This window comes from Nerophis lumbriciformis, linkage group LG32 (assembly GCF_033978685.3).
Source record: "Nerophis lumbriciformis linkage group LG32, RoL_Nlum_v2.1, whole genome shotgun sequence".
NCBI lineage: Eukaryota > Metazoa > Chordata > Actinopteri > Syngnathiformes > Syngnathidae > Nerophis > Nerophis lumbriciformis.
In genome coordinates this window covers 23,839,247-23,851,811 of record NC_084579.2, presented here as the reverse complement: position 1 = coordinate 23,851,811, position 12,565 = coordinate 23,839,247, and the positions used below count along the sequence as shown (strand labels likewise).

General features: G+C 40.5%; 1 protein-coding gene across 1 annotated transcript in view; it reads left to right on the top strand.

Moving 5' to 3' along the window:
- Positions 1-12,565, top strand: part of LOC133574480 (poly [ADP-ribose] polymerase tankyrase-1-like) — a 309,074-nt gene that overhangs the window by 203,270 nt on the left and 93,239 nt on the right. Inside the window, exon 7 of the mRNA XM_061926639.2 lies at positions 11,509-11,603. Coding sequence (XP_061782623.1) covers positions 11,509-11,603 — 95 coding nt within the window. The remainder of the gene's footprint in view (positions 1-11,508; positions 11,604-12,565) is intronic.

Below are 12,565 nucleotides of genomic sequence, written 5' to 3'. Positions count from 1 at the left end.
AGACATGGGTAACTTACACATCTGTGAAGGCGGCATTAATGCTGAAAGGTACATACAGGTTTTGGAGCAACATATGTTGCCATCCAAGCAACGTTACCATGGACGCCGCTGCTTATTTCAGCAAGACAATGCCAAGCCACGTGTTACATCAACGTGGCTTCATAGTAAAAGAGTGCGGGTACTAGACTGGCCTGCCTGTAGTCCAGACCTGTCTCCCATTGAAAATGTGTGGCGCATTATGAAGCCTAAAATACCACAACGGAGACCCCCGGACTGTTGAACAACTTAAGCTGTACATCAAGCAAGAATGGGAAAGAATTCCACCTGAGAAGCTTAAAAAATGTGTCTCCTCAGTTCCCAAACGTTTACTGAGTGTTGTTAAAAGGAAAGGCCATGTAACACAGTGGTGAACATGCCCTTTCCCAACTACTTTGGCACGTGTTGCAGCCATGAAATTCTAAGTTAATTATTATTTGCAAAAAAAAAAAGTTTATGAGTTTGAACATCAAATATCTTGTCTTTGTAGTGCATTCAATTGAATATGGGTTGTAAAGGATTTGCAAATCATTGTATTCCGTTTATATTTACATCTAACACAATTTCCCAACTCATATGGAAACAGGGTTTGTATTTAGTTTGTTTTCTATTGAAATTGATAAATGTGTGATGTATTTTGTATTTGAGCTTGTGTTGTTTTTGTCTGAGAGTAACTCAGGCGATTAAAGCTTGTAGCGCTAATTTAACCAGTAGAGGGCAATAGCGCTACACCGTAGGTTTAATTGTGTGCAATGTGGAAGTTGTTTTGCTTCTGTGTAAACATTTGTAGTTTATTGCGTGAATGTATTAAAGGGAAACTGCCAGAGGTGTGGACTCGAGTCACATGACTTGGACTCGAGTCAGACTCGAGTCATGAATTTGATGACTTTAGACTCGACTTGACAAAATGTAAAAAGACTTGCAACTCGACTTAGACTTTAACATCAATGACTTGTGATTTCACTTGGACTTGAGCCTTTTGAATTCACATGACTTGCTACTTTCCCCAAAACCCAAAGATGAAAAAGTTATTCGGGAGCGCTCCGTATTTTTCATTGTGTACTTGTCTATCAGCGTTGCGTGTGTCAGCTAGTGTGGTCTCAGTACAACAGCCAATCAAATTAGATCTACTTTGTTTTCATCACACAGCATTCATCCAATCAAATTGCAGGACAACCAACGAAGAAGACATGTCCAAACCACACGCCAGTGAACAAAAAATGATGCCTAAAATAATTTCGTTTGGGTATAAAAATTACGAGGTGGTCAACACAAAACGGTTTGCAGTATGCAACACATGCGGTTCGAAAATGACTGATGGAGAGGCAACAACTTCCAACTTCGTCCGGCATTTGAAGTTGCACAAAGAACGGTAAGTTTTGAATGTAAGATAACGTTTATTGGCTAAGTAACGTGACTTTTATTTGCTGTGTAGTTAAATCAGTGAGGCTGTAAACTCACTGCTAACGTTATAACGTTATTGCAAACACGGGAATCTGTTGCAGTTCACTACCTTATTCATACTTTTTGTTCAGTGATTTTTTTCAAGCAGGGTTACGTTAGTCAATATATCACACGTAACGTTAGACGGCGGTCAGCAGCACCGCGTATTTTAGCCACCTAAAAAAAGACAAAAATAGTCAAATAAAGGTCAGTTAAAATGTATACTATATTATGAATAAGTGTACAGTTTTAGCTAGCTTTCTGACATACTGTTGGTTGTTTACCTCAGTGGTCCCCAACCACCGGGCCGCGGCCCGCTACTGGTCCGTGGATCGATTGGTATCGGGCCGCACAAGAAATATATATATATTTTTCTTCTTTTTTTAATTAAATCAACATAAAAAACACAAGATACACTTACAAGTAGTGCACCAACCCAAAACAACTCTCTCCCCCTTTTGTTCTGGGCATTGAACATGAAGACTCTTCCTTCACTGTTACGAGTGGCCATGAGAGTCTTGGCAGTGCCTGCCTCCAGTGCTCCAGTGGAGCGAGTTTTCAGCCATGGTGGCATCATACTACGCCCCCATCGTGCACAAATGACTGACAGACTCTTGGCTAATTTGGTCTTTTGCAAATGCAATGCAGCATAGGGCCCTGACATATAAAAAGTACAACTTTTTTGTTATGTTCACGTATATGTCATGTTTTTTCAATGTTAACACTTTTGTACAAATAAGTACATTTGCACTTTATTTGTCAATGTGTTTGTTCTGTAAAGGAATGAGTTAATGTTTAAAATGACTGTTTAATAGTGCTATTATAAAGTGCAATGTCAGCACAATTTTCTTTCCTGCAATTTAAAATGCACTTGTTTTAATAAATAAATACAGCGTTTGAAAAGCATACACAATCTGTGTTAATATATTAGTCTGTGGTTAAAAGGACTTGAAAGGACTCGAAACTCAAAATGCAGGACTTAGGACTTGACTTGAGACTTTCCAGTCTTGACTTTGGACTTGACTCGGGGCTTGCCTGTCTTGACTCGGGACTTGACTCGGACTTGAGGGCAAAGACTTGAGACTTACTTGTGACTTGCAAAACAATGACTTGGTCCCACCTCTGGAAACTGCACTTTTTTTATGAATGTTGCCTATGGTTCACAATCATTATGAGAGACAAGAACACATGTTTTTTTTTTTAAACAATTTTAAAGATGATAAAAAACGCTTGAAGATACGGCTAAACTGGAGTTATCGTTGTAGCCTTCAAAACCCTCTAAACAACTTCAAAACCCTCCAGCAACGTTTTATACACACACTGCAAGTCCATATATGATGTAGCAACAGACACCTTCGTAACAATATGTAATATGTTCAATATTTTGATCATTTCAATCATTTCCGGGACTGATTTCTTCCACGCATTGATTTCTGTTTCCATAGCAGTGAACGTCTGACTTTTGGCAGCAAATGTGTGTTTCTACTTCCAGAATCAAACACCAGTATGTTTTCTAATCATAGCAAACATGGTAACAGACAACGAAGACAATTATTTTTGGACAAAAAAGGATTTACAACCTTATACTTTTGAAGCTGAATACACTACTGCTTATAGAAGCCAGCACTAAGGAAGAGTGAGACGTTGGAGCAGACGGAAGCTGGGACAGTGAGGTGAAAGCCGCAAGCAATAGTGACATATGGACTGTCAAAAATAAAAAGTGTTAGACATAGTTTCTATTCAACAACATAATTTTATCACTGCTGGATGACTTGCAGGGCTTATTAAAACAAATTAAATGCATGTTGGTGATTGCTCGTGAGGTTTTTTTTGTGACATTAGTTTTTTCATATACAGTATACATGTATGTACACACTTCTTGAAATATGCATTTTGTTGCATCTTGAACATTCCAGCGCCTGCTCGCAGTTTATGTCAGTTGCTTCCATGAGCGCATCTTCAAAGTTCAGCATGCCAAAACAGTGGATTTATTTTTATTTTTATTTTTTTTAAATATGTTTTGTTTACTTAGGCAAATCATATTGTTCTTGTAGATGCCCATATCTGCTGTACAGATTTGTTTTACAAAAGAGAAGTGTAGGATATTTCTCTTGTTGCCTTATTTTTATTTGACTTCATTAAATGGATATATTTAGTGTTTGGGGCAGCAGGACCCGAGTAGGAGGGGGCAGAAAGAAGAACAAAAGAAACACTGGGGAATTGCAGGGACAAGAGGGGTGTAAGACAGAGAGAGACAATAACAACAAAAATCAAAAACAGCAGGAACCGGACTAAATCAGCGAATACAATCTACACATATATCATACCAAAAATTATAAAGAAGAACCAGTGAGTTAAGTAGAAACAAACAAGTGGGTTGTACTGTAGATGCACAGCAGGACTGCCTCTAAAATGCCCAGAAAAAGTGGTACATAATACTGTAGATGTCTGCTGCATATTTCAAAACACCACAGGTAGGAGCATGATAACGTGGATGTCCAGTAATTGAGAATGTCTTAATGGTGAAAGCCGCAAAGTAAATGCAAAAACCTCATTTAAATGAGGCGGTCTGCACCAGTTGTCAACTGTACATGCAATCTTAGTAGATCACACCATACTTGACAACCCTCCCGATTTTCCCGGGAGACTCCCGTGCCTTTCAGTGCCCCTCCCGAAAATCTCCCGGGGCAACCATTCTCCCAAATTTCTCCCGATTTCCCCCCGGACAACAATATTGGGGGCGTGCCTTAACGACACTGTCTTTAGCGTCCTCTACAACCTGTCGTCACGTTCGCTTTTCCTCCATTCAAACAGCGTATAATATATGCGTTTTTTTACACACACATGAGTGACTGCAAGGCATACTTGATCAACAGCCATACAGGTCACACTGAGGGTGGCTGTATAAACAACTTTAACACTGTTACAAATATGCGCCACACTGTGAACCCACACCAAACAAGAATGACAAACACATTTCGGGAGAACATCCGCACCGTAACACAACATAAGCACAACAGAACAAATACCCAGAATCCCTTGCAGCACTAACTTTTACGGGACGCTACAATATACACCCCCCGCTACCACCAAACCCCGCCCCCCCTAACCCCGCCCACCAAATAATAGCTGTCTGGTCGACTATTAAAAAAAATTGTTAGTTGCAGCCCTAATCACCTGTGAGAACTTAAGCTACACCCTTAACTAAGCTGCAACCCCTATGTCAAATGGTCTATTTGCTCTACTTTGGATGTACTGATGGTGTATGTACGCAACAAAGCGGTCACAATAATTTTTCACTCTCCGAGATTGATTGTGCTGCGTAGTTAGGTAACGGCTGACAGTAGCAGTCATTGTTGTCATGGGAACAACTTGACAATTGCAGTAAGAGAGAACATTTTGACGAAGGGATGCCTGACGTTATTATTTTAGCTTTGATGCGAGTAAATGTCATCACCGCTCATTCAGTTTCTCTTTCTGTGGAGGAACACCAACAAATTGTTCAGAGCAGAAAGGCAGAAAAAAACGAGTATTTTGAACTTGGCTGGATCTTACCCTCCACATTGTTCTCCTCTTGTCTTTATTTCCCTCACTAGATTCCTCTCCTCTCCTCCAACCTCAACTGCCTTCAGAAAGGCTTTTAGATTATTAGACACAACAAAGTAGAGGGTCTAAGTCAGGGGCGGGCAAACTTTTTGGCTCAGGGGCCACATTGGCTGTTGAAATTTGACAGACGGGCCAGGCGAGCACATGATGCATTTCAAAGCTGTTGGAACTAAGAGTCGGCTTATCAAACATGGGCTATTTTAATCATCCATCCATCCATTTTCTACCGCTTATTCCCTTTGGGGTCGCGGGGGGCGCTGGAGCCTATCTCAGCTACAATCGGGCGGAAGGCGGGGTACACCCTGGACAAGTCGCCACCTCATCGCAGGGCCAACACAGATAGACAGACAACATTCACACTCACATCCACACACTAGGGCCAATTTAGTGTTGCCAATCAACTTATCCCCAGGTGCATGTCTTTGGAAGTGGGAGGAAGCCGGAGTACCCGGAGGGAACCCACGCAGTCACGGGGAGGACATGCAAACTCCACACAGAAAGATCCCGAGCCCGGGATTGAACCCAAGACTACTCAGGACCTTCGTATTGTGAGGCAGATGCACTAACCCCTCTTCCACCGTGAAGCCCTATTTTAATCATAATACATCTATTTTTAACAATATAATATCATCAAAGAAACATACACATGGTATTAAAGGGTTAACCACTTACATTCTCTTTTAGTGAGAGCAGTGTTGTTGATAACCCTAGTATTAGTTTTGTTGTGAAAATCCTCAAAACAGATCTTTGTCGGGCCGGATTAAAGGGATTAATGGGCCGGATGTGACCCGCGGGCCGTAGTTTGCCCACCCTTGGTCTAAATTATAGCCTTTGTTCACTTGCAGTCGGACAAGGTGTATAATTTAAATATATCCAATGGGTCTTGAAATTAAAATTAGCATAACATTGTACCTCTAAGACTCACTTCAATAAACAGTAGACATGTGCTGACATCAAAATACAATTTTAAAAATCTGTTTGGTAGTCATGTTTAGACATTTAACTCCCTTCTCTTTTATATCACCTGACATTCAGCTATTGTAACCCTTTTTTTGTTTGTTGAGATACAGTTTTGTAGCAACATGGTCCCTAAATCTCTCTGGATGTTCAATACATGTGTTATTGCAGGATGAGAGCATATCATGTGGTCTCATCATGCTGAGGAATTGTGTTAACAGCCTGAGCCGACCTTAACCTTGCCAGCTGCTTTGTTGTGGTGGCAGAAATATTGTGCTTACATAAACGAAACACAGAGGGTCATAACGTTATTTTCTCTTTTCTGTTGAAATATAGAAAATTAAATAAATAATAAGGGCTTCACGGTGGCAGAGGGGTTAGTGCATCTGCCTCACAATACGAAGGTCCTGAGTAGTCTTGGGTTCAATCCCGGGCTCGGGATCTTTCTGTGTGGAGTTTACATGTTCTCCCCCTGACTGCGTGGGTTCCCTCCGGGTACTCCGGCTTCCTCCCACCTCCAAAGACATGCACCTGGGGATAGGTTGATTGGCAACACTAAATTGGCCATAGTGTGTGGATGTGAGTGTGAATGTTGTCTGTCTATCTGTGTTGGCCCTGCGATGAGGTGGCGACTTGTCCAGGGTGTACCCGCCTTCCGCCCGATTGTAGCTGAGATAGGCTCCAGCGCCCCCCGCGACCCCAAAAGGGAATAAGCGGTAGAAAATGGATGGATGGATGGAAATAAATAATATAGCCTGTTAAATTATTTTTAAATACAGTGTCTATCATACAAGTTCCTCCCACCCCAATTCTTACATAAATGGTAGATTGACAGCCTTTAACTCTTCGGCTTGACATGATGTAACAGTACATGTGTTGCTAGTAGCTTAAAGATGTTCTCAGGACCTGATTAAATCTTAACACTTGTTTGTACATGCTGAGTGAACCAACAAAGGCACTGGCAGAAACACACACACACACACACACACACACACACACACACACACACCCAATGATGCTGCATTTACAATGAGGATGATGACTAATATGTCCTGCTCCTTCCAAATGCTGCTGTCACATCTCATATATAAGAGTCTTGGCCGAGCGCTGCCTCACAGCCTGCAGACATCATGAAATGAGATGCGTTTTTTTCAAGAAACTTGTTCATCTCTAATTGAATAAAAGGGGGAAATTCCACTTGATTGTACAAGTCCATGTCATAATTGTTTTAGGGCAGCACGGTGGAACAGGGGTTAGTGCATGTGCCTCACAATACGAAGGTCCTGAGCAGTCCTGGGTTCAATCCCGAGGCTCGGTATCTTTGTGTGTGGAGTTTTCATGTTCTCCCGTGACTGCGTGGGTTCCCTCCGAGTACTGCGGCTTCCTCCCACCGCCAAAAACATGCACCTGGGGATAGGTTGATTGGCAACACTAAATTGGCCCTAGTGTGTGAATGTGAGTGTGAATGTTGTCTGTCTATCTGTGTTGGCCCTGTGATGAGGTGGCGACTTGTCCAGGGTGTATCCCGCCTTCCGCCCGAACGCAGCTGAGATAGGCTCCCGCGACCCTCCCCCAAAAAAAGGGACAAGCGGTAGAAAATGGATGGATAATTGTTTTATTTTAAATATTATAGCATGCATGATAGCCACTTTTAGTTTTGTTTGCATGTCGGCCTGACCTCCCAGTCAGGAGATTTTGAATGTATGTTGGCAAATCTCTGTTACTTCGCATGTTAACGCTAATTGAAGAATCTTAAGTGTGAATGGTTATTCGTCTATACAACATGTGATTGACTGACGACCAGTCCAGTCTTCTTGCCCAATGTCAGCTGGGATGAAGATGTACAAACCCCGTTTCCATATGAGTTGGGAAATTGTGTTAGATGTAAATATAAACGGAATACAATGATTTGCAAATCATTTTCAACCCATATTCAGTTGAATATGCTACAAAGACAACATATTTGATGTTCAAACTGATAAACATTTTTTTTTTTGCAAATAATCATTAACTTTAGAATTTGATGCCAGCAACACCTGACAAAGAAGTTGGGAAAGGTGGCAATAAATACTGATAAAGTTGAAGAATGCTCATCAAACACTTATTTGGAACATCCCACAGGTGTGCAGGCTAATTGGGAACAGGTGGGTGCCATGATTGGGTATAAAAACAGCTTCACAAAAAATGCTCAGTCTTTCACAAGAAAGGATGGGGCGAGTTACACCCATTTGTCCACAACTGCGTGAGCAAATAGTCAAACAGTTTAAGAACAACGTTTCTCAAAGTGCAATTGCAAGAAATTTAGGGATTTCAACATCTACGGTCCATAATATCATCAAAAGGTTCAGAGAATCTGGAGAAATCACTCCACGTAAGCGGCATGGCCGGAAACCAACATTGAATGACCGTGACCTTCGATCCCTCAGACGGCACTGTATCAAAAACCGGCATCAATCTCTAAAGGATATCACCACATAGGCTCAGGAACACTTCAGAAAACCACTGTCACTAAATACAGTTCGTCGCTACATCTGTAAGTGCAAGTTAAAGCTCTACTATGCAAAGCGAAAGCCATTTATCAACAACATCCAGAAACGCCGCCGGCTTCTCTGGGCCCGAGATCATCTAAGATGGACTGATGCAAAGTGGAAAAGTGTTCTGTGGTCTGACGAGTCCACATTTCAAATAGTTTTTGGAAATATTCGACATCGTGTCATCCGGACAAAAGGGGAAGCGAACCATCCAGACTGTTATCGGCGCAAAGTTCAAAAGCCAGCATCTGTGATGGTATGGGGGTGCATTAGTGCCCAAGGCATGGGTAATTTACACATCTGTGAAGGCAGCATTAATGCTGAAAGGTTTTGGAACAACATATGCTGCCATCTAAGCGCCGTCTTTTTGCCAAGCCACATTCAGCACGTGTTACAACAGTGTGGCTTCGTAAAAAAAGAGTGCGGGTACTTTCCTGGCCCGCCTGCAGTCCAGAACTGTCTCCCATCGAAAATGTGTGGCGCATTATGAAGCGTAAAATACGACAGCGGAGACCCCGGACTGTTGAACGACTGAAGCTCTACATAAAACAAGAATGGGAAAGAATTCCACTTTCAAAGCTTCAACAATTAGTTTCCTCAGTTCGCAATCGTTTATTGAGTGTTGTTAAAAGAAAAGGTGATATAACACAGTGGTGAACATGTCTTTTCCCAACTACTTTGGCACGTGTTGCAGCCATGAAATTCAAAGTTAATTATTATTTGCAAAAAAAAAAAAAAGTTTTTGAGTTTGAACATCAAATATCTTGTCTTTGTAATGCATTCAATTGAATATGGGTTGAAAAGGATTTGCAAATCATTGTATTCCTTTTGGCAGCACGGTGGAAGAAGGGTTAGTGCGTCTGCCTCACAATACGAAGGTCCTGAGTAGTCGTGAGTTCAATCCCGGCCTCGGGATCTTTCTGTGTGGAGTTTGCATGTTCTCCCCGTGACTGCGTGGGTTCCCTCCGGGTACTCCGGCTTCCTCCCACCTCCAAAGACATGCACCTGGGGATAGGTTGATTGGCAACACTAAATTGGCCCTAGTGTGTGAATGTGAGTGTGAATGTTATCTGTCTATCTGTGTTGGCCCTGTGATGAGGTGGCGACTTGTCCAGGGTGTACCCCGCCTTCCGCCCGATTGTAGCTGAGATAGGCTCCAGCGCCCCCCGCGACCCCGAAGGGATTAAGCGGTAGAAAATGGATGGATGGATGTATGTATTCCTTTTATATTTACATCTAACACAATTTCCCAACTCATATGGAAACGGGGTTTTTATAATAACAAAATAATGGCAATAGAAATAATCAGTTTCAGGGTTAAACTCTTGACAAAACCTTTTTTTTTTTGTGGTGTGCAATTCGGGTGTTAGCGGTTTTTTGTTGTATTTTATCTTCCATCTATTCATATTAGTGAGCGATATATAGTATTTATTTTAAAAACAAATGTTTTTCATTACACTTTACTTCTGTTACTGTATGTAAAAACCTGCACTGCAACAACGTAATTTCCCCATTGTGGGATTAATAAAAGTATATCCTATCCTATAAACTGTGTTGGTGATACCTTAACATTCTGGTCATACAAGTGTTCAAATAAGTTAACTACAGTTGTAGAAAATAAAATCAATAAAACACACACCCTTATCTTCGTGTTGGAGAGATGTTGGAGTTATACTTATTTTTCTTCTTGAGACTGCCACAGAATCCCCCCCAAAAGTTAATTCTCTGATTGATCTTCGATTAAATTTTTTGCTCTAGTCATTTTAATTTCCCGCCATAATTCTGAATTTTATGTGTTCTAATCTCAATGTTCTTTTGTATTCAAATGTAGAACAATAATGTATTGAAGGAGATTATTTGACAATTAGGTTGATATACAAAAGACAACATTGCACATTTGGTAGTTGATGGCTACATTAGACTTGTGTGGGGCATGATTCAAATTCAAAAAGATTCTCATGATGACGAAGAAATTAAGATATAATCAGTCATGTAGTAGCTGTTTTTTTCATCACATACAGCTGATGTCTTAGGACACAGGTGTCAAACTCAAGGCACATTGTTTGATATGGCCCGGGAAAGCCTGGAAATAACGTGTGTCAATAACAAGTAATTTATCCTTTCTTACTAAATGTATTCGTTCTTTCAATTTTGACAGAAAAAAACTTGAATGTTATCGAATAATGCAACAAATATTATTAAAAACTTAAATATAATTTAATACTGCAACAAATATCAAACATTCCAAAAAATATTTTGTTTAAATATATGCTTGACTCATGATCTCAAAGCAAGTTATCCATCAAATGGTACGCTGTAAAATTTGCAACATATTTTACATTGACAACAGTAGCATGCTGTATACATTTTACGGTAATATTCTGGCAACTGAGCTGGATTTTTTTTTTTACCGTAAACTCTACATTTGGTTTCTTTTTTACAATGTACGCCCCAAAATATATAGTAATCAAATTAATTGGAAATTGTGTAATAATATCACGAGAGGATTTCTTATACATTTATGTTCATAAGGGTGTGGTCCTTCATAAAAAAACAAGATTGACACCGTTGTTTTAGGAGAATGCAATTGTTAGGGCTTTTTTCGCAGTATTTTCCACTAGTCCTCCAACTTTGGAAACTCCGCACAGCAAGCTGAAGCTTCTCATCTAAGTCCCATATTAAAACATTTATTGCTGAAGTTTTACATCAGTTTTATGGAGGAAATATATTCTTTATTGCTGCCGTCTTGTCTAGGAATGGAACAATAACACAGTTTTCACAGAAGAAATGTTTGTAGCAACACGCTTGACTGAGTAATTGTAATGTAATCAGGACAGTAAGCCGTCATACAGCGCTGCACAGATGCAAGTTAAAGTTCGAACAGCTCTAGCTTCCTCCTATGCTCACATTGTCCTCTTTTTTTATGTCTCTCTAGTCCACTCCGCTCCACCTGGCTGCGGGATACAACAGAGTGAGGATAGTTCAGCTGTTGCTACAACACGGAGCAGATGTTCATGCCAAGGACAAAGGGTATGTAAATGTACTGTACAACAGTATACATCAGCAGTAAAAAAAACTATTAAAGCCGGTCAAAAAAAAAGACTCACTATTCACATTTTTTAATTATTATTGGGCAAGCTACTATTGAATATTGCAGATGCACTGCTCCTGAATATACAAAGTGCAGCGCATCCGGAAGGTATTCACAATGTCTTTTTGAATACAATGCCACAAGCTTGGCACACCTATCTTTGGACAGTTTTACCCATTCCTCTCAAGCGCCATGAGGTTGGCTGGGAAGCATTGGTTTTCATCTAGGATGTCTGTGTACATTGCTGCATTCATCTTAGTCTAGTCAGGGAGGTGACCAACAACCCAATGGTCACGCTGTCATAGCCTGGCACCACGGCGTTTAAAAAAAAACCTGTGTCGCAGGCTGACACAAATCTTCTTTGACAGAAATGTTAAAATGTAATATTTATTCTATACATTTTTACAACATTGTACAACATTGGTAAAACGGAGACTTCTCAGAAAGAATTCCTGGAAAGTACTGGCTTAGAATTACCAATGGTATCGATGTGTGTGTCCATGTTAAAGGAAATGGTAGGCTGTCTTCTTCTAATTAATTTATTACAAACTTTGCATGCTGGATAACGTTTGCTGTGGTCTGGACTCTGGAACAACATGGCACACAAACAACTATCAGAAATGTAGCCACTATTACACACATATAATGTGTCATGAGGCATGCAAATATGAATAAAATACACAGAGGACATAAGTAATGAAAATTAAATTTGCTCAAATGTTCCTACAAACGAGGGATAATGATGCTACCCTATACAGCATGTTAGCATCGATTAGCTTGCAGCCATGCACTGACCAAATATGCCTCATAAACATTCCACACAAGTCAAAAAAGCTTGTCAACACAAGTCAACAACATCAACAAAGCTCACCTTTGTGCATTTACGCACAGCATTAAACGT